Genomic DNA, 27,898 nt, shown 5'->3' with positions numbered 1-27,898 from the left:
GTAATTTGTTGATATCCTGCTTTGCTAGTATTCATTTAGACTTTGGTGTTTTCAAAGCCAACATTTACCCCCAGTTCATGGGTTTTATTTGCGTCTGGCAGCACAGTTAACTAGAATATTATCTATATGAAGGGCTGATGGAAGACACAAGGGATTTGGTGAGTGAATAAGAAACATTTTAGGCCCTGTAGCCTCCCGATTGCTGAGGATTTACTGAAGCTAGCGCTGCTCCTTTGTTGTTATGATTATGCTAGTGGGGCTAGCTCGCATTCAATATGTGCAAGCTCCTCTCCAAAATAATACACAAGTATAGATATACTTATAAGCTTATTTTATCTACATATGTGTGTGTGCACGTTTTGCAACGCAAATGAAAAGTGTGTTTTGCTTTTTAGTGGATAAAAACAGGAGAAACAGGCTTCCGCTAGCCAGCTAGTTAGCATCAGGAGCTATTTTCTAATAAGGCCGCCCCTTTATTTCAGCTTGTGTGTTAGCCAGCTTTAACGTGTTTGACATCATGCATTCAGCTCCTCGGGGTGTCTTTACTGGTGTGTTGTTGTTTTGCTTGCAGCATGGCTGAGTTGGCTAAGTTTAAATGGTTATTGCAGGCTGTGTTATTGTGTTAGCAGCCTGTGAGGGGATGTCACCTGTGATGCTCAGAGAAGAGGAAGTAGATGTGCTATAATGTCAACAGTACATGTTTCAACACTGGTCTGGATCATGTAGACATCATTTAGCAAGCTGTGTTGACTTCTCAGATTTTATATAATATAATAATCATAATAATAATTATTTAGATTTAGCTTTAATGACATACATTTTTTTTATTTATTTATATTAAGTCATTTCTCATAGGCTCCCACAGCTTCCCAGGTCACATCACAACACAGAGACTGTAAAATATCATCTAGGGAAAGTTGTGAATGTAAAATAGTTACTAACATTTTATCAACCCATCAATAAATTACATCAGAACATAATCACAAGATAAATTGATAAGGAAAATGTGGCAATGCAACACATGTTTTACTTTCACTTTGCACAGCAGAGATATATCTTTATTTCTATTTGACTGTATTTTCATTTATTTTATCTAGTTTAAAGTAGGAAGTCGAGGAAGTAGACGTGCTATAATGTCAACAGTACATGTTTCAACACTGTTCCAGATCATGTAGACATCATTTAGCAAGCTGTATTGAGTTCTCAGATTTGATATAATAAAATAATAATAATCATAATAATTATGATTAGATTTAGCTTTAATGAACATTTGTTTTTAATTTATATTAATTCATTTCTCATAGGCTCCCACAGCTTCCCAGGTCACATCACAACACAGAGACTGTAAAATATCATCTAGGGAAAGAGTGTAAAATAGTTACTACAATTTTTAAAATAAAATTTTATCAACTCAACAATAAATTACATGAGAACATAATCACAAGATAAATTGATAAGGAAAATGTGGCAATGCAACACATATTTTACTTTCACTTTGCACAGCAGAGATATATCTTTATTTCTATTTTACTGTATTTTCATTTCTTTTATCTAGTTTAAAGTAGGAAGTCAAGGAAGTAGACGTGCTATAATGTCAACAGTGAATATTTCAACACTGTTCCAGATCATGTACAGTGTAAGCTGTGTTGAGTTCTCCGATTTTATATAATAAAATAATAATAATCATAATAATTATGATTAGATTTAGCTTTAATGAACATCTTTTTAAAAATGTATATTAAGCAATTTCTCATTGGCTTCCCAGGTCACATCACTAAACAGAGTTTGTAAAATATCTAGGGAAAAGTTGTGAATGTAAAATAGTTATTAAAAACTTTTAAAAAACTGGATTTTTTAACTTTTTCTAAGAAAATTGTAGAGCTGAAGCAATTAAGTGTAATTTTTTTTAAGCAAAAATGATAAAATAGTCACTGGTCCCTGCTTCTCAAAATACAAATGTGTGCTGGTTTCTTTCCTCAGAGTTCTTTTTTTTTAATTTATTTATTTTTTTATTTGTTTTGCACAATTTAAGACACTCAACATAACAAAAAATAAATTAATAATATACAGTGCAGGAAGAGGCAAAAAAAACACTGGGCTTATCTGAAGCCTCCACCTAGAGACACGATTAATATAAAGAAATAATACGACTACATAATGGTGATAAATTAGTACAAGATATATATATAATAACAACAATAACAATACAGTAAAATAAGTGTGTATGTGTGTTGCGTGGAAGTTTATGGTTAGTGTTTGTGAGGAGTCAATCTTTTCTGTTCTATGACAGCAAACTGAATGTATTTGGGGTTTTGACGGTTGTCGGACACAACAAGACATTTAAAGATGTCACCTTCAATTTTGGGAAACTATGATGGACATTTTCAGTATTTTCTGACATTTTAGCAACCCAACATTAAATTACATTAAAACATAATCACAAGATAAATTGATGAGGAAAATGTGGCAATACAACACATGTTTTACTTAAAATTTTGCACAGCAGAGATATATCTTTATTTATATTTTACTGTATTTTTATTTCTTTTATCTAGTTTAGAGTAGTTGGTACGTATATAGAGATTTGTAAATACAGTGTTTTTTTTGTACTTACCTCGTGTCATTTGTGTGAGTGATGCACGTTTTTGTGATTTATGTAAATTGTTGCTGTAACACCTCAATTTCCCTTCGGGGATCAATAAAGTCTATCTATCTATCTAAGATAATCATTAGTTGCTGCCTTAAAGTATTCCATTTGTTCAGACTCTTATGTCTTTTAGTCATTTGCTTGATTGTAAAGGCGGAACGCACCCCACGTTCAGAGCGTAAGCGGAGAGACTCGTTCGGGATGTTTGATGGCTACGACAGCTGCAGCGAGGAGTCTACCAGCAGCTCCAGCTCCGAGGACAGCGAGGATGAGGTGGTGCCCTCCATCCCTGCCAGCCTGCCCATCATCAAGAACAATGGTCAGGTCTACACCTACCCTGACGGCAAGGCTGGAATGGGTCAGTACACGGAAATATGTTTTAGAACTTGTGCATTGTGTATCGAATATAATCCTGTGTGTGAGAAAAAAATAATTTACCAGCATGAGATGATTTTAACTGTTTTTTGGTGCCTCTGTTTCACAGCCACTTGTGAGATGTGTGGGATGGTCGGAGTACGAGATGCTTTTTACTCCAAAACCAAGCGCTTCTGCAGTGTGTCCTGTTCTAGGAGTTATTCCTCAAATTCCAAAAAAGCTAGTATCTTGGCAAGACTCCAGGTGAGTGCATATGTAAACCTATTACAACAAATTCATATTAAACTTATGTTATTACACAGATATTAATGTCTGCTTTGATTTTGCAAAGGGCAAACCTCCAACAAAAAAGGCGAAAGTCTTACAGAAACAGCCTCTCATGGCAAAGTTGGCTGCTTACGCCCAGTACCAAGCAAGCCAGCAGAACCAGCCCAAATCAAAAGCAGGTATGTTATCAAAAGGCAGTAATGATGATTATGGGTAACAGATATACTCCAGCTTTCCACTGTTTCTTGTTTCTTTCAGTGGTCCCTGCAGAGAGCTTTGACTGGGGTCGGTATATCTGTAGCAATAACACGATTGGAGCTCCAGTCAGCTGTTTCAAGCATGTAAGTAAAAACTGGAGTTGAGTGGATAGCGACCACTAATGTGTTGCTTTCTAGACTGAGTAACTTCACTGCTTGCTCTGTGTTTCAGGCCCCTATGGGGACATGCTGGGGAAACATAGAGGAAGGAGTGAGAATTGAAGTGCTCAACTCTGATACCAACCTCTCCACTAAGGTGTACTGGATAGCAGAAATCATTAAGCTAGCAGGTAAGACTACTTCTTTAGATAGCTGAAGGAAATTTGGTTAAAGGACAAATCCACCCTAAAAGTGTCAGCAATGTTTTATTTTTCTGCATCTGCTTTTACTTTAGAATATTTTTTTCATTCCTGTGAATAATTGGTGAGAGTTAGCTGATTTGGTTGAAATCAGTATAAAGATCTTAAGTATATTCTCCCAATATGGATATACTGTATATCACAATATGGCAAATGTATGTAAATATCACTTGGAAAATAATCACATTGAGGTTCAATACAGTGAGCTGTGTCCCGCTGTTGTGCATTACATCAAACAGAAATCACTGAAGGGTTAGTTTGCCGATTTTCAACCGGTTTTGAATCATTGCAGTGTGGGTGGTATGTGCAAATGAATGACGTCCGGCTTCCCTCCGTGTTACCGCCGCCCAGAGCTCACAGAGTCCGGCAATAGTCCGTCGGATGATGTCTTCTGGCAAGGTTCAGATTCTACCTTAAAGGGATAGTTGGGGTGTTTTGAAGTGGGATTGTATGACGTATTTATCCATAGTCCGTGTCTACAGTAGATTATAGTTGGCGCTAGGGCTGTAATGGTGAAGGAATTTCCTCTGCAGTGAAGGAAATTCCCCTGCGGTGATAATGATTGGTTCAACAAGATATGTGGTATAATTGCAAGTTTTTTTTTAGTTTTTTTTTTTAATTACGTAATTTATCCTGTTTTTCGTGGTATATAAATAAGCTTTATTGTTAGGCTATGATTCGGTATATTGTTGCTTTTCAATGACAAAAAGGACAGTTTTAAAACAAATTAAATGCTTGTTTATTGTTAAATGCAGAACACAGAAGGGAAATGAGATGCAGCGTTTTTTTTTCAGCTAAGGCACTTTGGTTGCGTCTGGTTGCTATGATACGGAATATTAAAATGTCGGCACAAGGTAGAGGACTCGCTCTGGACAAAGAGAAGGCTGAAGCACGTAGGGAGAGAGGACCGACCCACTAGTCTATATTTATTAATTTCTCCTCCGTTGTTGTTGTCCAGCACTTGTAACTACATGTAGGATGTGACGGTTGTTGGTCTCTGTGGAGTTTTACCGAAAGTTGAACATTTTTCAACTCACGACGACCAAAAAAAAACAAACGAGCAGCGGTCAGCGCAGAATAGACGCTCAGCACCTCGTCACGCTGCTGCTTTTTGTGGCAAAAATGTAAAAATGCGGCACTCAAAATGTGAACATAGCGGTTGTGGCAGTTGCTTGCAATCCCCTGCGGTATTGCTAATATTGCGACAGCCTTAGTCGGCACGCCCCCTGTTTGGAGATACAGACAGGAGTACCAGCATAGGAGCAAAGCAAAGTACTGCTCTGGACGGGGGCAGCAGCAAAACGTATTTTAGACACCTAAGAGAAAGGCTCACCTAAAAAAGAAAATCAGTATCAGTTTAAGTGTACACTATATTTATAAATATATTTATATTTGAATAATTTTCACTGTATTTTATTTTGTTCAATTGGATCTCTTTTAGTTCAGTGCTAGCATCCCAAGAGTCCATAGTCAAATTACATTAAAACATTTTCACAAATACTGTATATCACTCACATGCTCACCATATAATACACACGATTATAAACACCTGCACACACAGACACACACTCAAGGTTCAAGGATCTTTATTTGTCATTTGTTAATTCCAGCAAAGCAGTCATTGGCAATGAAAGTCTTTGGTCTCAGGTTCCTTCAACAAGGCTCATAAATTATGTGTATTTACAGGTGCAGCTCAAAAAATTTGAATATCACGAAAAAGTTCAATATTCTTTGTCAGTTATTTAAAAAAGTGAAAATGTAATATATTATAGACTCATTGCACATAAACTAAAATGTTTCAAGCATTTTTTCATTTTAATTTCGATAATTACAGCCTACAGCTCAAAAAACAAAGAAAAAGGTATCTCAAAATATTAGAATATTTCATTTTGAGTTTCAGTAAATTGCTATTCATACAGAATAAATACCTTGTATCTCTCAGTCTAGTTCAGTACACACAATCACAATCATGGGGATGGCTGCTGACTGGACAGTTGTCCAGAAGACAATCATTGAGACCCTCCACAAGGAGGGTCAGTCACAGAAGGTCATTGCTGAAAGGACTGGCTATTCGCAGAGTGCTGTATCGAAGCATATTCATGGAAAGTTGACTGTAAGGGAAAGTGTGGTAGGAAAAGGTGCACAAGCAACAGGGTTGACCGCAGCTTTGAGAAGATTGTCTGTTTCCAAGGTCAACAATGTGTTCTATGTGGTTGTGTAGGGTTCAAGGCTCTCCTGCGGTACGAGGGCTTTGACAACGACACCAGTAAGGACTTCTGGTGTGATCTCTGCGTCCCCGAGGTGCACCCGGTGGGATGGTGCGCTTCAAGCAGCAAACCCCTCGTACCTCCAAAAAGTGAGTCTTGTGGCAAAACAGGTTTATTCTTGAAATGCCTATCGGTGGTTGGTGGTAATTGTTACTGTTATTTTTGTATTCTCCCTTAACAGGCATACAGCATAAGTACTCTAACTGGAAAGCCTTTCTTGTGAAGCGTCTCACTGGAGCTAAAACACTGCCACCTGACTTTAATGCCAAGGTGAGACCCACAAATGCCTCATCATTTTAATCATACTGTTGTTTGATCAGTAGTGGCAATATCTAAAGGAGGCTAAATTACACTGAGACTCTTGTGGATCCAATGAGCCCAACTGTATTCATGTGTGATGATGTTAGTCCCCATAGTAGCCATTTCATTGTAGTGAGACCATTTTTTTAAACTTGACCTCACTGTATAAAATGACCTGTGGTGACCTCTAGGATAATCACAGCCTTATGAAACTCTACAGCCACAAACTAGAGACCTAGAGCATTCAGAGGATGGATGGCTTTCTTAGCTAGATTGACAATAAGGGGGTTTCTGAGCAGTTTACACAACAGAAGTGCTCGCCATCCAATCGCAGAAAAGTGCAATTTTTGCAGAAATCTCCAAATGTCAAAAGTTTTTGATCCCAAATCACAGCATGGCTTTTTCTACGGTGTCCCTCAAGGTCTTGGTGTCTTAATGTGGTATTTTGGAGGGATTATTGATCATTTTTATCAATTCTCGAGTGGTAAATAAATCGTTAAATTTAGGACTTAATCTGTGTAACAAATGGTATCAACCCAAAAATTGCTGCAACAACTTATGAATAATATATTGGATTTATATAGCGCTTTATATTAATCTCAAAGACGCTTTAACATAGTCGGGGGGAAAACGGTGTGAGACAGACAGACAGGAGACGAACGACAAAAAGCGACATACACAGGAACAATCACATACATGGACTGATGGGTAGGGGGAAGGAGGGGGCTACGGGTAAGCAGATGAGAAAAGATGTGTTTTGAGGCGGGACTGGAATGTGGTGAGGGAATCGGAGTCTCTGATGAGATTGGGGAGTGAGTTCCAGAGCTATGAGACATAATAGAGCATGGGAATGGCCATCACATACTTCTATCAAAATGTTCTAAACACTTTCACAATTTATTTGAATTAATGAATTCATGTTCATTTCTGATTTATGACTAGAACAACTTGACACAGTGCTGAGCTGCATCTCAAATTAATCTTCAGGTTTTCAGATGATGTACACCACTTCTATGTGACATCTACTATTGACCTGCTATCTCCCCCTAAAGACCCCCTGTACCCCCCTAACAAAAACGGGTCTATTGTGGGTCTCAAAGGGTTAATTAAACGTCTCCATATTTGATAATGATTTCAGAAATGGTTTGATAAAAGTACTTAGTGTTGACTCTAAACGTTCATTTGTGTTATACCTGAAATTCCTCTCAAAAGCTTTCCATAAACAACTTATAACAACAATGAATCAGTGAATATTTTTAATTTTCCTTTGTTAAATCCATGTATGATTTATCACCATAGGTACACGAGAACATGCAGTTCCCCTTTAAGAAGCTGATGCGGGTGGAGGTGGTGGATAAGAACTACCTGTGCCGGACACGGGTGGCGCTGGTGGAGCAGGTCATCGGAGGTCGCCTCAGGCTCGTCTACGAGGAGAGCCAGGACGGGTCGGATGACTTCTGGTGCCACATGTTCAGCCCCCTCATCCATAATATAGGATGGTCGCGCAGCATCGGACACCGCTTCAAACGATCTGGTGAGTTTGGAAAAAACAGTTACACTTAAGTTTAAGTGTAATGTGTGTACTGGTATTGCAAATTTTTTTTTTGTTACAATTTTGAACTCTATTTTTCATGCCAGAATAGATATATTTGCTTCATTTGAGTCACGACGTCATATCCGATCCGCATCCGTCAGCCAAAACAAACCGCAGCCGATAGAAGGAGAAAACGGCGGAGGGTCCGCGAGGATACGACCTGCACCCTCACATTTTAAATCCAGTGTGGTAAACGGTATTCAAACAGCCCCGATGGAGCTGACCATGGATGTATAAAGAGAACGGAGCTGACGGGAGAGCTAGAGACGTACTTGGAGAAGTTAGAGGAAGTATACACGTGTGACTACGTCCGGTTTTCAAAATAAGGTGTTAACAAACCATACAGTATATACAAAATACATATATGGAAATAAGATTGATTGGATTATATTCGCCAGAAGTATAAAACATTACATGTCCCTTATAAATTAAAAAGAAAATATCACAAATTTGTCTCCATTCTTTGAGTTTTGAATTGCTGGAAAAAAATTACTGATAGCTTTGATTTCAGGTCATCTCTGACTACATACATGCTAAAAATCAAACATTTTTACTGTATTAATTTAGATATTTTCCACAGTAAAAGTCCCTCGAAGTGTATGATTCAACTTTTTCCCATGGTCTAGTGTTAACAAAAAGTTAACAAAAATCACAATAAATCGTAATATAAATTGCAATACTTAAAAATCGCAATACATATTGACCCGGCACCCAAGTATTGTGATAGTATCAAATCGAGAGATAGGTGTATAATCCCAGCCCTAACAGCAGGTGTATTACTTGTATTACTCGGCATGCCCCCGATATTAAGATATTTGTTTAAGTGTACACTATATTTAGAATATTTTCCGACCGCAAACTGAAGTGAAAGTGAAACGTATCTGTACTCTTTCAGTCATCTGAGCCTGCTGGCTTTAGAGAGAGCATATATAAGTTTCACTTTCAGTTCAGTTCCCTGTCAGAAAGGAGAAGTAAAGGGCGGCGGTCTGACAGCAAGATAGAGCAGTGGAAATATTCTAAAGATAGTGTACACTTAAACAGATGTAAATTTTTTTATGTGAGCATTTCTATTAGGTGGCTAAAATACTTTTTTCTGCCGTCCCCGTCTACATCACTGTATTGCTTTCCTCTGGTGTCGGTACTCCTGTCCGTTTTTCTCACTCCTCACTTTAAGGTGTTGAATTCTACTGTATATGGGAAATCTGTGTTGTTTTTGACATTTTGAACGTTTCAATCTTTTGCCATTTGTGGAATTTTAATATGTTGATTACTCAGCATGTAATAAGTTAAATGACAAGGAAAAGATTTAAAGGATAATGCTGGCAAGATTCTATATTTTTGTGTGTTAATGTGTCAGTCAGTGCTTTCTGACTTCTCTAGCCTGTGGCTCTCAGCCACAACAGAGAACGTACCGAGACGTAAACCTTTTAAAACAAGTCCCAAATATATAGTTTCATTTTTAAAGGGTAACTTTGGTATTTTCCGTTTTTGTGATTTTTTTTTTAATTGATCCGGTATTCTGCAAATAAATGGAGCTAAAAGTGCTTGTTGTTGACACTGACAGGCTCTGATTTTTATTATAAGTGACAACATTATGGAAAGGACCTTACAGAGAAATGCAACCTTTTTATATACCTTCCGCTTGGTCCTAGGCTCATCTTGAATCCAATCATTCATTTCTTTTCTGATCAAACCGTGTGTTCCCTGAAGCCCAGCTCATCTGTCTGTCTGTCGTCTCTAAACCATTTAATGCTCATGGAGCTGTAGTGTGTATATTGGTGAAGCATCTTTAGCTCTGGCAAATCATTTTGATAAATTTATTTTTCAGATGTCACAAAGAAAATGGAGGGTCAAGTTGATGCTCCTCCACCGTTCTTCCAGAAGGTAACAGATTTTTTTTACTTTATTTTTGCTATCCTAAATGCCTCTTTTAAGAAAGAGTCCTACAGCTGTGGTTTGAATTGATACGCAGGTATGTCATTATCAGTCGTTGTCACACCTGCAGCTTCTTCAAGTCACAGTGACTATGTTTACATGCACACTAATATTCCACTATTATTCCAAATGTGATTGTGGTTCATGTAAACAGCGTATTCTGTTTAGATATTCTGAATTAAGCCTTATTCCAAAATAGAGCGTTTTCTCATGAAGACAAGTGGGATATGCTGATATTTCTCAGGTTTTCAGGAGCATTTGTTTTTACATGTATACAGCACATTCAGAATATGCCTCTCAATTGGGTTTTTTTAACTGCGGTTTGTGACACATGGCCTCTCGCCTGTTTACGGCCAGCTCTGTGCGTTGTACACAAACCAACTAGCTGACGGTTTGCAGAGATGCATGGCCAAGAGAAAAGAAGGAGAAACACACCTACTTTTAAGGCCCGGACACACCAAGCCAACATCAAAGAACTAGCGGCGATGAAGACCGACTGTTACGTCGCCTCACGTCGCCTTTGTCTTGGCCGACAAGTTGCATTCGAACGCACTGCAAAGACTACAGCCGACGGCCAGTTAGCATGGACATTCTGCGCCTGCGTGAGAGGAAATAACTCTCCACACCAGCAGGCGGCGGTAGTCTGTATCATTCAAAAAAGGGAAACCAGAAGACCGAGGACTGCGGATATACAAGCCGTTGTTAACAACGAAACAAAGCAGCATTTGCCGACCACTTTCACACTACTCTCACTCACCGCTTAGCTTCATTCCAGATGGCCATGCTGTTGTGAACATATCTGTGTATTGGAATGATCAGATGAGATGAAGATCAAAAATGAGAAGAGCCTTCTCTCTGTGTCCTCTTGACTTTACTCGTTGGCTTGCTGTTCTCACTTCCATTTCTCTTCTCGTGCACTGATTCGGTTAAACTGAATCCGACACGGGCAGACTGTAGCCGACGGTGCGGGACACACCGCAAAAACTAGGCCGACAGACGCTCACCGACGGCCCCTATACTGTCCAACTGTCGGCTTGGTGTGTCAGAGCCTTTAAACATTATAAAAGACTTAGATATCAACAGTTTTTTTGGAATATGTGCAAACATCCCAACCTTTTCAAGAAGGTGGTTGAAGGAATGAAGGAGGGACGCTGTGTTTACACGGTCGAACGAGTACGCCACAGGTTACGTTAATATTAGCAGAATATTAATTTTCATCAGCCGTGTAAACAGCTTAGTAGGTCTTTTTCGGAATAAGGATAAAAATCTGAATATTTTGTGCATGTAAACGGGGTCACTGAGCCAGAACGGTGAGCCAAAAGCGGTCGCAGATGTGGTTACCCCCTTTTCAAAACCTAATGCAGACAATGCTCGCTGCAATATTTGTAATGCAAAGCAAAGCTATTGAGTGATGATCTATATGACTGGTTTCCCACAGTCCCTTAAAAACTTAAGTCTTCCCCAATGTCACAGTTTTTAAACATGTCCAACTGATTATTATGGCATTCTAATACAATGCCTGATTAAAATCTATATTTCAAATAATAATCCTTAATTTGTCTCTTTTCTATCTGAATGTGTATCAGGTGAAAGATGTGGACCAGAGTGGGGATTGGTTCAAAGATGGGATGAAGTTAGAAGCCATTGACCCCCTCAACCTCTCAGCTATATGTGTAGCCACTGTAAGAAAGGTAAGTGTGTGTTCTGGACTCCACATTAATGTCTTGATGAAATGCTTTTGTGTCACGGGAAAGAACTTTTGTGGGGTAAAAGCAGGATTAGTTCTTGTTGTTTATGTTAATATGCCTCCTCTGGACTGACTTCAGCCATTGTGGTTTCTCTGTAGGTGTTAGCAGACGGGTACCTCATGATCGGGATCGATGGTTCGGAGGCGGTGGATGGATCAGACTGGTTCTGCTACCACGGCAACTCCCCCTCCATCTACCCTGTCGGCTTCTGTGAAATCAACAACATTGAACTCACGCCCCCTAGAGGTACTGTACACTCATGTCTTTGTTTCTTTGAACTTGATCCCACATGAGGACCACAAAAGTATGGAAGATTTAAAATGCCTAAATAAAAACAAATCAAACGTGGAAATAAAGTTAAATGCAATACACATTGTTATATTTCCTTTTTCATGTATGCATTTACTGTGTCATTATTAAAAGAAAAACACATTTTAAAAGGACAATTATTTCGATTTTTGACTAGGAATGATCTCATCCAACTTTTTCAGTCCCGAGTACCGATACCAGTGTTTAATTAATCAGCTGTATGCCTCACTCTGTGGAAGTGACTGGGATCATTATTTTATGTGTAAGGCAACATCAGGCCTGACCTAAACATTGTTTTGCTAACTTTGTAAAAACAGAACGTAACAAATAAATACAAAGATATGAAATTACTGGGACATTTTTTTTTTTGTATTCTTCGGTACGATGCTTCTGGACCCCTCAAAACATTAAGACAATAATAATAAACAATGTTTTTGTAGAAGTTGTTGGAGTGGTAAGCGTGGAATAACTCCAAACAGCTGTCATGTTAGTTGTTAGCTCCCTCAGCTAAGCCTAGTCTACTGGCATGCTGCTGACACACAACGTAGTACGCGGACATGTAATCGGATGTAAATATTGAATTGAATAGATCGGCCCAATATCAGTATTGGATTGGTGCATCCCTATTTTCTGTCTCTAATAACTAAATGATATGAGTTTTCCATGCCACATAAAAATCAAATCATAAAACAGAAAAGAAAGTGAAGAGGTGTAGCTCTGCTTATCGTCCCAATCCCAAGCTGTGATTGGACAGTTGATTGCTTTTTATTTTGGCGTGAACAATGTCTGCATCTCAAAAAAAGAACATGTTCCTTTGCACCTCCTGATGAAAACTAATGACTGTGCTTTGTATTTGTATTTAGGCACTTTGAGTCTTCCATACATAGCCTCTATACTATACTATACTATACTATACTATACTATACTATACTTGAATACCATTTCTCTTTAGGTGAAGTTGTTGGTTAGAAGTAGTTTGATGGCATCTTCTTGCATATGGTTTCTTAACGCTGTGGTCTGACTCTCCCCAGGGTACACTAAACTGCCATTTAAATGGTTTGACTACCTCAGAGAAACAGGCTCAATAGCTGCTCCTGTCAAGCTCTTTAACAAGGTAGGCAGTTTTCTCCACTGTGTTTGGGTTGAAATCTTGTCATTCTGAGTTGTAATGTCCTTCTGGTATTATTTTTATGGTTATTAATAACAGTGAAAGCAGCTTTGTGATTAGATGCACTGGATGAAATTCCTACGATTAGTGATTTCAGTCAACATTTAAAAAAAAATGTATTCCCTGTAACTCCAGGTTTTTGCAACAAACAATATGTTTGTGAGAAATCTTAAGTTTTCATGCAGACCATAGTTAGTTATGGGTTATGTTTACCTGTTATGAAGAAAAAAAACTAGGTTGAGGCACCGTGAGAATGTAGAAACCTTTTTTGGAAAGAAGTTCCAGCTGATTTTGAGGACCATACCAGTGTTTTTTAACGTTTAACGTTTCTGATATGCAATGCTGAATATGACATAATGTTTATATATAACATACTGTATATGTTTCTAACTAATGGTAATAATGATTTAGTTCCTGAAACAATTAGGCTATCTTCTGACTAATTTCCGGCGCAGAGGTTGCTTCTGAAATTCCATTTTGACTAAAACAGTATGTGAGATATTTTAGTATGTCCAAAACCTTTGTATGAAACCTATAGGACGTGAATTGCATACTATTTCCGGTGAAATATTATAGTATGTAAACACTCGACACTATGCCGGCATAAATATCCCACAATGCAATGCAGTAGTAATGACAACATTCATAAAAGACAACAGCTCTGTAACGTCAATAATGCTTCAATTGAATTATAAGATTTCACTTTGCTATAGGCGTAATATAGTTATAAATTAGTTCGGACTTAAAGATTCTCACAAATCAACGTTTGGTCACGAGGTTTGATTCGGGTTACCATGGTTACGGGTTTCCAACCGGCAAAGAAGGCTCTTGAAGTGACATAGTAATTACAGTGCGTCCAAAAAAAGATGCATACTACTGTTTATTCACACAAAAGTATGTTAAAACGATAGTACACATATTGGGTATGTAGTGCCAATAATATAGTTGGCCAAAACATTCTAGCTAGAAATTCTTCTTGCCCCGTCTCGCTCTGCTTTCCTCAGCACCATTTCCTTCTCAGCATACTATAAAATTATTATATTTATATATAAATCAAACTCATATTGAGCAAGTTTCAAGTCTCTGCAAGCTGATTTTGATAACGAGCTAAAATGAATTGAAACCAATGTGTGTCAAGTAGGAAAATGCATTCTAAAATGACTGCGCCACTTGTGTGAATTGGGATATTGATGTCAAAGTACGTTAATACCACTGGTATGGTCTTTTAAAGGGTACCACTTGCTAGATTACTTATGGTTGAAAGCTGTTGTGTTCACCACCTCCTTTTCATATAGCCTCGTATTTATTTCCCTAGTTCCGTCTGATAAATGGATTCAGGATTTATCAGTGATTCTCCACCGTTTTACAGGGACATACTGTATATTCACCAGCATTTTACTGCTTTCTGATGTTTGTGCTTTTTATTTGATGTAAATTAGTTTTTCCACCGTCCTGCGTCTCCTAGGAGGTTCCCAATCACGGTTTCCGGCAAGGCATGAAGCTGGAGGCTGTCGATCTAATGGAGCCGCGGCTGGTGTGCGTTGCCACGGTGACGAGGATTGTGCACCGGCTACTGAGGATCCACTTTGACGGCTGGGAGGACGAGTACGACCAGTGGGTGGACTGCGAGTCGCCTGACCTCTACCCTGTGGGCTGGTGTCAGCTGACGGGATACCAGCTCCAACCCCCCGCCTCACAGAGTAAGAACACGATGCATTTCAACCACTGAGGCCTCTGATCCAATATGCCAACTTGACCCCAGAATATCTAATCATTTAAATGGCAGGTTGACCTGACAAGAGACGGGATAGTAGAATTTATTTCAAGTACATTTCAGATAACACTTCATTATGAAAATGTGCTGCATATTTTACCATGTCAATCTTCTAGTCAGTTTTCTGGCTGTTCTGCTCGATAACATTCCCGTAATACTTCCAACACGGTAGTTCGGATTGAATGCTGTCACATTAACAGAAAAGGTACAGCGCACACAAGGTTAAATAACACAGAGAGAGACACACTTTTATGAAACGCATGTCTTTATGATTTATTGTTTTTTTATTAACTACACAAAGAAAAACAAGATCTGTTTTGAAAAACAGCAAAGTTATTGTGAATGAGCCTTTCTTGAGCTGTTGAGGAGTAGAGTTCCTACAATTAGTCTTCATCGATTACTGGATAAACAAAACAATGCATGGCAACAATTTTGATAATCAAGTCATCATTGAAGTAAGAAATGCATATATTCTTGTTTAAGGTTCTCAAATGTGATTTGCTGTATTTAGTTAATAAAACATCTTAAAAATGCATAATTCTCCGATGATTAGGCCATGCAAGCTTGCAATACACTGGCGGAGACCCTGGGGTCGGGCCGGTGTGTAAAAATCTTTTAAACCGGTTTGGAGCTGGACCGTCGGCACAGGTTGCTTATGTAAGCTACTCTGTTATTTGCCAGAAAGTGTCATAATGACAATTGCCGGTTGGCATAGATTCAAACCGGCAAAACCAGAAATCGACCCTACTCTATTAATCGAGAAAATAATCAGCAGATTAATTGATTATGTAAATTATCGTTAGTCGCAGCCTTATTGAAGATATTCTTGTCAAAAAAATGTAAGTGTTTTCATTTATTATGTTTCCCCATGGAATAAAAAAAACCTTGACCAGCACTATAATCATCCGACGATCAGCCTCCCCATATTTGCAGCTTTCATTAATGTCTGCTATCCTTAACGGTTTAATATGTTACAATAGTCCGTCAGCCCTGTGACAGTCTGGTGACCTGTCCAGGGTGTACTCCGGCTTCACCCAATGTCAGCTGGGAGCGGCTCCAGATCGAGCGAACTATAGAGTGACTGAAGAGAGGGAGCAGCGTTAGTGAGAACCAAGCAGTGAATCAGAGAAATAAAAGGTTATTTTCTGATTGTTTCACAGCGGTTACGTTCTGAAGCACAAATAAACACACAACTGACTCTGCACAAAGGGGGGGCATTGGAGCACATGCACATAAAACCCATTCTCCTCCGTAAAATACAACCACTCTATATGTAACAGAGCTAAAAGGAGACTTCTGCTCATTGATGTTTAAAGCGTGTGCCTTGGTATCAGGTGTTGAGGGGCATGACAAAGCGGCGGTATTTGATAACTTGAACGGGCTGCACACCCTGCGCGCTGTTACACTCCCTTATGGGGCCGAAAGTCTCTTTGCTGAAGCCCAGAAGACCAGAGTAAAGCGAAATAAGAAGAAAAAAGAAAATCCAGGCAGAGGGCTGCAGGGTCTCTGCAGAAACAGACACCACCGCACACTTCTAGCATAAGGGCATAGGTGATGATTGAGAGGGATTCTTTTTGTATCAGTCCATACATATATATTTTTTTTTTTTTTAGAAAATTCTTGCATATCCTACCTTTTAACTTTATAACAATCAAGCCACGCAGATAGATATCATCAGAGATAGAGATCATTATTTAACTCACAGCTGTTCTCCAACAGTGATGTCATGGGAAAAAATAGTGGTTGCTACTTCTGCCGTGATTGAATCGAGCCATTATAGAACATTTACATAAATAAGATCTGCTGTTTGTTTGCAAGCCAAAAAAAAAAAACATTAGTTCAACAGATGTTAGCGATGTTACAAATTCCATTTCTGAGGACGGTTTAACATTTGAATATGGACATGTTGGAATAACGCTTGAATATAATGTGTACATAATATAATGTGTGATGAAAACGCACACATTTCTTGTTTCGGTGTTCACATATTCTTGTATATTGCATATCTTGATACTAGTTTTTACTCAATCATTTTGTAATATTTTCATTCATATACTTGTGTATACATGTGGGCATATCCTCCATGAATACCTAGTCTGATACCATTCGAGGTATCTGCTGATTCGATACCTGTGCTCTCTTCCCCCCCCCCCCAATTTGTATGTAATCTAACACAAGGCCAGGGATTGCTGTGGCACTAAAAAGTGAGTCGCCTGCCTGCCGTGACTAAATTAATACAACTGATGACATTGACAAAGGAAACTGTGTTTACTGTGGACTGGTCATGTCATTGCAGATATCCGATGAGCTTAATAAGGCCAGTATCAGCGTCGATACCGATGCTACGTATCGGGTCGATGCATCCCCAATTGTAGGTTGTGCTAGACTTTCTACAATCTAACATGCTACATTTGTGATGTCATTTGTTTTCTTGGTTAGTGCCTTCACCTCGCTGTACCCCACCGTCAACAAATGTCTCATAGTTTCCTGTCTTGTGATCTTCTTTCAGGTAACAGAGAAATGCCTCAGTCCGTACCCAAGCAGAAGAAAAAGGCCCAGCAGTACAAAGGCCAAAAGAAAAGTGAGTAAACCCGTCTTGCACTGTCGATCTGTTTCGCTCCTCTCCTTCCTTTCGCCTTCTCCTTTTCCTGTTCCTCTGACTGTCACTGGCTACGCTTGTGGTAGAAACTCCACCGCTGTCAGATTGGTCATCTGCTCAGTTTTGTCAGGAATATTCTCATCGGACCTCTTGTGTCACATTGCTGGGGTGTCGTAGAGAGATGTCTTTTTTCCCTTTTGAGTGGTGTAGTTATTAACACACAGCCTGCATGCTTGGGTGCAAAGTGTCTGAGATACTTCAGGTATTTGAGAGCACGAGGTCTGGTGTCGCATCCCCATTAGGTCCACATTTTTCTCATCACAAAAGCAGATGCTAATGCTAAATTGGTACCATTTTTTTGCTGAACACAAGCACTCTATATGGAAGTCTATGGCTGACAATATGTAAATTAAGTAATTTAATCAAATAGAAATGTTTTTATCATTATTTGTGTGCACAGTATGTATGTGTGGCAAAACCAAAATTCTATTTGTAAAATCCAACCTTTCATGTTAAAAAATGCATAATTACTGCCAAAGATTTAAATGACAAATAGTGTTCTGTGTAATCATAAGCATAACATTCCCATAATGATAATGAAATTTCATGTGGAATGGGCGTGTGCAAGTTAAACTTGAAAATGTTATTGCAAACTGAATTGTTGAATTTGAATTATGAGGAATTAGGATTTTAGCTCAATTCTAATCAAATTGACTTTTTCATGGTAACTTTTTTTTTTTTTATGAAGAGGCTTGGGAGAACGGACATTACAAAATGTTTCATTTTCTTTCTCTTTTCTTTCTTTTACCACGACTTGGTGAAAAGTCTTCAAAATGAACAGGAATTACCAGAGTAAACCTTTTTAATGCAGCAACAAATTGGTCAAAAGTTAAACAGGCCTGTAGGATGTATATGTTTTATGTATATAAACATAGAATTCAATAGAAAAGATCGGCCCTGTTGTTACCAATATTTGATCCAGCTATTTGAGTATCGGCCTGATATCCGATCCGGTAATGGCGCATCCCTAAAGTTGACCATAATTAAAAAAAAAAAAAAAAGTCTATTCATTTTCACTAGAAATTAACCAAAAATCAGGAGAATGATTCAAAAGTGTAATTTACAAATAGTTTAGGTTGCACTGTCTTCCGATATGAAAATGTGAATTTTTGTTCAATTAGATTTTTCTGATGGCTGTGTTATGCTTCGGTGAACAAACATTGATGTGTTGATTTTCATTATTTTCAGTTTTGCAGTAATTAGAATTTTTGGACATAAAGTAAAGTAGTAATTTTTGCCATACCTCATGGGCATGCAAATGGAAAATGCAAATGGTATTGATGTTAAATGATTTAAATATTGGCAGCCACAAGCTTCCGTACATTTGGTACAGTTGCTGTAGCCTTGTTCTTGGTAACTAACCGTGCTTACTTGGGTCTGACAGTCTGATTTCCAGTTTACCAGGGGCTCATTCAGATGGCTGAATACGAAATGTCACCCTAAGCTGTAACCTTTTTTCTTTTTAACTTTCCTTCACAATACATAATGTGAACATGAAGAAGGCGTTCTGGTTGAATTGAACCCCTGTGTGTAACAATAAGCCCCTGGTAGCTTACCCCGAGTCTGGCTTGGTGTTTAGAGAGGAAGATTCCGGTTGGTCGACGACCCTTCAGTCAGGCAGGCAGGAGGAGGAGCAGCTTCTCCGGGGACGAAGAGCAGAGTCCGCCCCCTTACCCTGCCCAGGGGCCCTCTCGGCCCCGACCCCGAACCCACCTCCACCAAACCCACAAATCAGGTAACGTCACACTAACGATAAAACCAGCGCGGCACCCGAGCCTTCCGAGGCCCGACGTCATTTTTTAACGGTCCTCTGAGTCCCGCTCGCAGGACCTCGCCCTGGATCTGGATGCTGCTGATGCTGCATGTTCTACTCTTAAAATCAACCTCATTGTTGTTCTCACATGAACATGTCCTCATGTCATTGAAGCTCTGTTCATTTTCACTTTGATGCAGTCATAAGGCATGTTTGTTTCATTTGATGTATTTTTTAATTAGTCATCTTTTTAGGGATGTTAATAATTAACCGTTAACCGACATTAAGAATTTGAACCGATTGATGCTATTGGTTAAACGAGAGTCTGAGCCGCTGTTTCAAGATACAGGAATTTGGCTCGATTCTTGAGCTGAGATTCGAGCCCCCAGGAAGAGCGCCGGTCATTGATTCCAATTTCCGTAGTGGTCAAACGGCGGTACTACAACTTCTGTGTCCGTCACGTGATGCCATTGGGCCCAAAAATACTTTTTCCCATAGACTTACATTGGGAAAGAGACATCTGTAACTCAGCAGATAATGTTTTTTTGAGTTAAATCAACTTCCCAGTCAAACACTCTAAAAGCCCTTATTTAAATCATTAGGTCATAAAAGTTGTAAAATGCACTAATAGCCGAATCTAGAGTTATTTCCCTTCCTCCGTTCATGTGAATGAGAGCCAGACCGCGGACTGGGAGGCGGAGTTAGCAAGCCGTGACGACAGCGTGACGGCTGTGACCCCATGACCGAGCTACGTGACGGAGCGTAGTCACACTGCGCCTGCTCCATGGACCCAATGGATGCGGAAGATCCGGGTACCTTTCCACTGGGAAGTCGAGCCATTTTGGCGTCATGCACCACTGTCATGCACCATCTCGTCGGTTAATAATCGATTAACAAGGGTCGGTTAACGGTTAAAAAATAATAATTCAAAATTAGCATCCCTAATCTTGATGCTCATCATGCATGTGAAGTTAACATTAACACACTGGATCAGAGACGAAGGGCTCCACCAGTATTTAACTCATGAACACAACTGGCTCATCTGTGCCGCCGTTGTCTCTCTCATCTGTCTCTGCCCCCCCCCTCGTCTGTAGAGTCCCTCCTGCGAATGAAGGAGGAGACGGCCGAGGTGGACGAGTTCACCTTCTCGCAGGGCACCTCCGACCAGGAGAGCAACGGCTCGGGCAGCTACTACATCAAACAGGAGCCCTGAGGTCAGGACGGACAGCGGGACGAACCGGGACAGGACGCACACCTCTGGATCTGGATCAGGAGCGCGGAGAGAGTCAAAACTAAGCCTCGAAATCACACTCAGACCAACGCCGCAGGCCTTTTCTATGGAGTCAGTACAGGAGATGCCGACGACCAGGAGAAGAAGAGGGGTCATGCTTCTGAAAAACCCTGAAGGGAAACATCCCTCTGACCATTTTCTAACCTTGTAGCTGTGTGTGCACATAATCACTCACCAAAACCTGGGTCACATATGTTCGGGCATTCTCTTTTCGTACCACCTAACGGATGACGTGACATCATTCTCTCCTCTCCTTGTCTGAAGCAGACAAAGAGATATTCGGATGGATTAAAAAAAACTAAATTTTTTCCGCAGATATGGGAGTCCTGCAAGTCGACACCAGCCCCACCCTGCCTCTGCCACAATCTGGGCCGCGCACAGAGACCTGTAGAAACTGTGATAACCATTTATTGAGCCAGGTCTTTTTTTTTTTTTTTTTTTTTTTGTTGTGTTGTTGTTTTCAGGTCAGAGAGTCAGCCACTGAACGGCCTGAAGAGAGAAGAGAGGCTGGCAGTAAGAGGAACAGAGTTGTGTATATTTTGATTATTTTTCTTCTGAACAATATTGCCAGCTGGACTTATACTTTGTTAATAGTACTTGAAGTTTTTTGTTTTTTTCTCTCATTTTGTAATGATTTTTGGAGTTGTTTTTTTTTTTTGTCTTAATGTACTTATTTTGCATTTACATTTTTGGTGGCTGTGTGGGAAACTTAATGTGCATTGTTTCATAAAAGTGATTATATTCATATAGTATGTGGAGACCTATTCAAATAGAACTACAGAGTATAGATATAAAGGATTGTGATTTGAAGAGAGATCTTAGTACAGTGCTGCTCAGCATTACAGATATTGGTCTTTTTTTTTTATTTTATTATGTTTCTTCCGATATTGGCCAGAAGATTTCCACAGCTGCAGTCATTTCTGATTCAACCGTTACAAAAACCAAAATCTGATTCATGTTTTGACAATATCATTCATGATGCTGCAAAAACGGCTGAAACTAATTGTTTATTTGTTGATTAGTACTTTGAGAAATGCCCATAACAATTTAAACATTTCAGACAGCTGTGAGGTGACATTTAACATTTCTCTCTATACATCAGACCGGCATTACATCACCCAGAGTAGACTCACGTGACCACACCCCCTTTTTGGGGGAAAACAATCCCTCATAGACAGTAACAGAGTAAAGAGAAGAAGACGTAACATGTCTCCAAACTTCTACTTTAAACCAACCGGTAATAGTAATAACGCTGTGCTGAAGAGTGGTTGTGTAGTTGGTTGCACCAACAATAAATCCCAAAAACGCTGATTTGTTCCCCTGCCATGTCCTAAAAAAGATACAATAGAGGGGCTTTATGGCTCCAAGCTATAGACCAGACCAGCGTGGCGTCATCTCCAAGGCTGCGCTCTCTTTTGGAGGAAAAGAAACTCAATGTCACTGTGACTAGTGACTAGCATCGCTACCCAACGTTAGTTTGAGTGGGAGGCTGCTGCAGTAATACAGTCAGACATTAACGTTATAGCAGCATCAGACTGTCGTCTCCAGTTGGTTATTAACACGTTGGTTATTTACAGACAACACTTAGCCTAACGGGATTCAATCAAATATGTAGAGATGTCTGGATAAGCAATATCCGGCCACTGCGTTGGACGGGGGTAGACTGAAGGGACATGGCGGCGATCAACCTTTATTAGGTATCAGGAACCCTCAGGTTACAGGCAAGATCGCAAAATCATTATTAGACGTTTATAAACGAATTGTTTTTATAACAAGAGATGAATGCATACAAACTTGTCAAGATTACAATCCAAACATACTTCAAAATGCATTGAAGTCTATGGGATCTTCAGTTTTCTATCCCTCAAAAGGAGGCGCAGCCTTGACTTTTTTGAGAAGTTGCCGTATGTGCCGTTCTGATGTATTGTAGAACCTATTTGCTGTTATAGTAAATTGAAATGGACACGCTGCAGCGTTAAATACTAATCCACCGTTACCATTGTTTTATTCAATTGCCGAAATACTCTCGGGACATTCCACTGGGCTTTCACTACTTTCTCTCAGCTATAGTACGGGGGTATTGTGGGGGAATATCTGGTTTTTGTTACGACTACTTTTTTTTTGTCCACATTTGGAGCTGTATTACTCCACAAATCTTTCATTTTACTGTCCAGCTTGTAAACCTGCCTGTAGATAACATTAGCTAGTTTAATCAGGAGATTGCATATTTAATGAGGTGACCGCGTCAGCTTTAATGTGGAGTTTTTAGTAGGGACCTATCACAGTAACCAGAACTCCCATGATACCACTAACTAGCTGTAGCGAGAATTCGACAGCGCCAATGAGCCCAGGAGAAAACAATTGTTTTCCTATGTTTAAAAAAAAAAAAAAAAAAGCCTTTGCAGAAATGTCATTGTGAATATTTCGGTGTCTTTGTAATGTTGAACAGAAATGACGAAGCTGTGGAGATGAAAAGCTTTTTTTTTCCATTTTAAAAAAAAAAAATCATCAAGAAATACTAAATGAGAAACAAGTTAGCATAGTGTGACTGTAAGTGAGCTGCAGGGTATGTTGTATAAAAGAGAAACCTTACTGGTATGATAGGGTACACTCTGACATGTTGTTCTCACTGTCCAACCCTAACAAGATGTACTTTGCAGTTTGGGTGTAGCTGCTGTCAGGGACGAACCTCAGTCTTATCGGAGAGACAGACGACACAAAAATGTTGGCCTCGTATGTCAGCCAAACCGGACAGTATATTAAAATATTGTAGATGCTGGCAGATGCATCACTTAACGTACTGTCAAAAGGTCGCACTACAGCAGTGATTCAGATTGCAGATGCAGGTGTTTCTGTTGTCTTTTGGACCACGTCTGCTGTATTTCTACACAGAGGAGGTTCCATCTGGAACTCCTCTTCACTTATATGGAGTCTGTAGTGTGCCATCATATTTAAAGACGTATTCAGTATTACATTATAGTCAATTAATACATTTTAGAAAAGCAATTATACATTTTTTTTTGAGAACTAACTACTACTTTGAAAAAAAAAGAACATTAAATTTGCAAATTAATATTTTTATTTCCTTATTCGGCCCTTAAATTCTGAATTGGAGATTGTTTTTTTTAAATGCAATGTATGCAAGACTACATTTTTATTTAAAGAAATACCAACCTACATAGCGCCTTTATCTACGGGAGCTATAATGACGGCCTGTTGCCTCTATGCGCATTGAACTATATGTAATATTTAGGTAGCACAATGTTATTCTGTTTACTTTTCTTAATTAAGCAAAGTGAAATTGAAAAAAATGGTAACACTTCATTTTACAGGTCCGCAAATTTAGGTGATCATTAACAAGTAACCTATTTGAAATTTCTTTGGAATTACTGCCAAATTACCCCATTTACCTCAAAATTGATCGAAAATTGCTGTATTATAAACTTTATTTAATAATTATATTCTGCTATTTCCCAATAGCTGGTAATTTCTTTAATACATTTATAGGAAAAAAATACAAAGTTAATTGATATGCTTTATTTCCATGTCTGCTGATAAATAGATAATATTTAGCAAATAATTTCTTTGAAATTCCTTTAAAAAACACCCTAAATATTGGGGTAATTTGGCAGTAGTTCCATAGAAATTTCAAATAGGTTACTTGCTAATTACCACCTAATTACTATGAAATTTGCGGACCTGTAAAATGAAGTGTTACCCAAAAAAATAAAAATATATATATATTATTTTTTTGAATGCATCACTAAAATGCAATGCAAATGTATAATTGCTTTTTTTTTAAAATATTAGGAATATATTAATTGAATATAATTAAACACTGAAAAGTTGGCACACCCGAGACTCCATACTTCAGCAATTGTAGCATCAATCTTTGATTTCTGTCATAGAAAATAAGAGGTTGGACTCATTATCAAGCAGTTTTGTTGTCCAAATGCGAAAAAGAAGATATTATATTAGGGTAATATGCAAAGCATTCATGTTTTTTGTTTTTTTTTCTTATTGCTTGGGTTGTTCTCATGTCAGAGCCATATGTATGCAAGCTAGTTTATGATTCACCTGAGCCACAGAATAACAGGTTTGTTGTTAATAATGGAACATGAACAATGCACTGCTTTTCCAATATTCTCTTGAGGGCAGCATTCTCATAACACGACAGGATCTAAAAGTGGCATAAATACATAGATTCTATATATATATTCTTCATGACTATGATGGTATGGAGTTACAAATCCTGATTAGTCGGAAATCCACGCTTGGCCGTGGAAAAGACAAGACTCCTTTCATTCTTCTTAGAGCTAGATCTTTGCAGCTGTTTATCTACTACCTCCTGATGCTAGCCACGTTTAGCTAAAACAAGACCGTGAAATAGACTATGGCAGTGTGTTAGCATATGCAAATGAAAATGATTACCTAAAAAATGATCCACTTGAAGACTAGACACCAAACATGGAAGAATTTTATCACAGCACACGAGGTAGTCTTCTAATTTGAATGATATGCAATAATAATAGATCCCATATTATTTTGCTATGTTAAATAAAACTTATAGCACCCTCAAATGTCATGATCACTACATTAATATAATTAACATATGAGATAATTTAACAAAATGCTATTGTATAACTGTGATTTTTTTTTGTGAGCAAGGGTTCACATACAGAATACTCACTGTACGGCCAAAGGCTGTATTGAAATGCAGAGCAGATGTAAACTTCTCAGTGACGGTAAAAGATCCATAATTTTCTCTCTTTCTACCAGTAAGGTTCATGATTAGATTCTCAGGAAGTTTGTGTTTCTTTTTTTGGTTGTAAGGGTCGTAACTACAAGTCTGAATCAGCTGGGTTTGAAAAGCTCAAAAGGTGTCTTCAACATGTGTATCTCTTCTGTGGAAGTAAACAAGTGCCGTAATAACTGGAAAGCTTTTAAGCAACTGCATCATTGCTTGTGTAAATGTAACCACTATTTGATATATATATAATGCTGGAATGTAAATACCACTGAATTTATAGCAGCTGTTTTACCAGCTGTCTGAATTTAGGAGATTTGAATTCCCATCTTTGAAATTTCCAGTAGCTTATTTCAAGTGGTGCAATATGTAACACTTGTTTAGTTTTTGTTCTTTTGCTAAGAAATTGTTTGTTTTAATTGTTGCATGTTTTTCTAGGGTTCACAAATTCTGGTTTCAATATTTATACAAAATTATATTATACAATTATATTATATTATATTGAGTTAAATGTATGTATTAGCGTTGTCAAATTTAACGTGGTAATAACACCTTAGTGCTAATTTGTATGTTTTAGCGTCACTAATTTCTTTAACGCATTAATGCAACTTGCGATTTTTAGGTTGTAGCGGGCTCAGTTTTAAAGCTAGAGTGAAGATACTGGTATCATATGAAACTAGAACAAATTTAAGGAATCAATTGGTACTAACCCTGTCATACTAGCCTGCCGCGAACGAGGCTAAATAACGCCAAACTTGCACTAAATTAAAAGGAAAACTGGCATGGCCATTTTCAAAGGGGTCCCCTGACTTCTGGGGGCTGCAGTTTGCAAGTGTTATGATTTGAGAATATTTTTTTTATGCTAAATGCAGTACCTGTGAGGGTTTCTGGACAATATTTGTCATTGTTTTATGTTGTTAATTGATTTTCAGTAATAAATATATACATACATTTGCATAAAACAGCATATTTGATAAGGGTATTAAATACTTGAAAAATCTCTCTTTAAGGTACATTTTGAACAGATAAAAAATGTACAATTAATTTCAACAAGGTAATCATTTATCTAGTTTGACATGACCTTAAATAAAAGTTAATATCTTTTCTCCACAAGATAAAAAAAAAAATAACATCACAAGTCCTCAAATATGTATTTTTGGACATTGGGGGCACCTTACAAGCTGAATTTGAGCAACTTGAATCTATATATTTTTTTTCAGAATATTCAACACAATTTTTGAAATCACACCATTTGAAATGAACCCGATAAATTTCAAAGACGAGAATTCCAATCACAGAAATTCAAATGGAAGTTTTTCGAGAGTAAAATAGTAATACTTTGTACTATAAATTCAGTGGTATTTAAATTTCAACAAGTATTCAGAAGTGGTTTAAATCTCACATTCAGGTATTCATTGGCTTACAATATTCTAGTTATTAGGGCCCTTATTTGCTTCCATACTATTCAAACAACAAAGGTCTTATCTCACTAACCATTTCATGTATTTTTGTCCATGTTTTGTAGCTTTTTAATCTGTCTTCATGTTAAATTCTACATTGGAGTTATGACACAAACATGGATGTTTGTTGCTTTTTGTAGTTTGATATGCTTTTTGTGGCTTCCTGTTTTCCTTTTATTTCTTAACGGGATGTGAGATTTGTTTTCTACCAGTTTCCTGATCAGATTGGATACAAAGCTCAGCTGAAACGCTAAGCTTCTAAGACCAAATGAGCAATAAAAGACAGTGTCTCACAATCATTTGAAGCAGGTTAGGATCTGTCACAGGAGTTATTTTCCTCTGATGTTGGAGGCAGAAAGACGCATTAAAGTACTTCATGACCAAATTGCATTAATATCTTAGTACAAAAAAGAAAAAAAAAGACTGTTCTATGGACTAACTGCTGCTACCCTCTAGATTAACCCTAAATAATCAAATGCACAATCAACACTGTTTTGGAGCTTCTGTTTCTCACTTTTCCTTGTAGATATTAAACCTTTTGTTTCACCTTGATCCCCCAAATCTAAAAATGGAACAAGTTTGACCTCCATCCACGGGTAGCTGTGTATTTAAAGTGTTTGGGCATCAGTAGCTGGAGATGGAAGCAATGCGTTGATATGGGATTGGGTGCACTGATCAACTGAATGCATGTAGAACAGAACACGTTGTGCCGATGTCGTGCTGAGCTTGTTTTGTTTTTCTTATTGTAACCGTCATTGGTTGTTTCTTCAGTCTGTCTGTGTTTTTCCACTTCCGCTGTGATCGGAAAATGTATGGAAGCCCATTTCCGCCAAGAAAATACATGAAAAGTTGGGTGTGATAAAAATACTCTTTCTAAATCCACATTTTTAAGTAAAATTATGAGATACTGATTAAAAAAAAAGGAAGGAAAAATTGGTGACACGTCATTTCTCAGTGTTTAATTATATTCAATTAATACATTCCTAAT

General features: G+C 38.3%; 1 protein-coding gene across 3 annotated transcripts; it reads left to right on the top strand.

The window, feature by feature from the left end:
- Positions 1–6: 6 nt before the first annotated feature.
- Positions 7–23,286, top strand: mbtd1 (mbt domain containing 1). 3 transcript variants are annotated; one of them, XM_037755060.1, is made up of 17 exons: positions 7–158; positions 2,801–3,005; positions 3,132–3,265; positions 3,354–3,468; positions 3,548–3,630; positions 3,719–3,836; positions 6,127–6,261; positions 6,354–6,442; positions 7,772–8,006; positions 9,895–9,950; positions 11,588–11,692; positions 11,848–11,995; positions 13,090–13,172; positions 14,692–14,926; positions 17,510–17,581; positions 19,239–19,394; positions 20,507–23,286. In XM_037755060.1, the coding sequence occupies exons 1-17, from the start codon at positions 138–140 to the stop codon at positions 20,623–20,625; spliced, it is 2,109 nt and encodes a 702-aa protein (XP_037610988.1). In that variant the 5' UTR covers positions 7–137; the 3' UTR covers positions 20,626–23,286. The 3 variants fall into 3 exon arrangements, with proteins under 3 accessions (XP_037610988.1, XP_037610989.1, XP_037610990.1); XM_037755061.1 differs by having other exon boundaries at positions 2,781–3,005; XM_037755062.1 differs by lacking the exon at positions 19,239–19,394.
- Positions 23,287–27,898: the final 4,612 nt, after the last annotated feature.

The sequence above is a fragment of the Sebastes umbrosus genome, chromosome 20 (assembly GCF_015220745.1).
Source record: "Sebastes umbrosus isolate fSebUmb1 chromosome 20, fSebUmb1.pri, whole genome shotgun sequence".
NCBI lineage: Eukaryota > Metazoa > Chordata > Actinopteri > Perciformes > Sebastidae > Sebastes > Sebastes umbrosus.
Note: the sequence above shows the minus strand (reverse complement) of the source record. Positions and strands in the feature narration are given on the sequence as shown.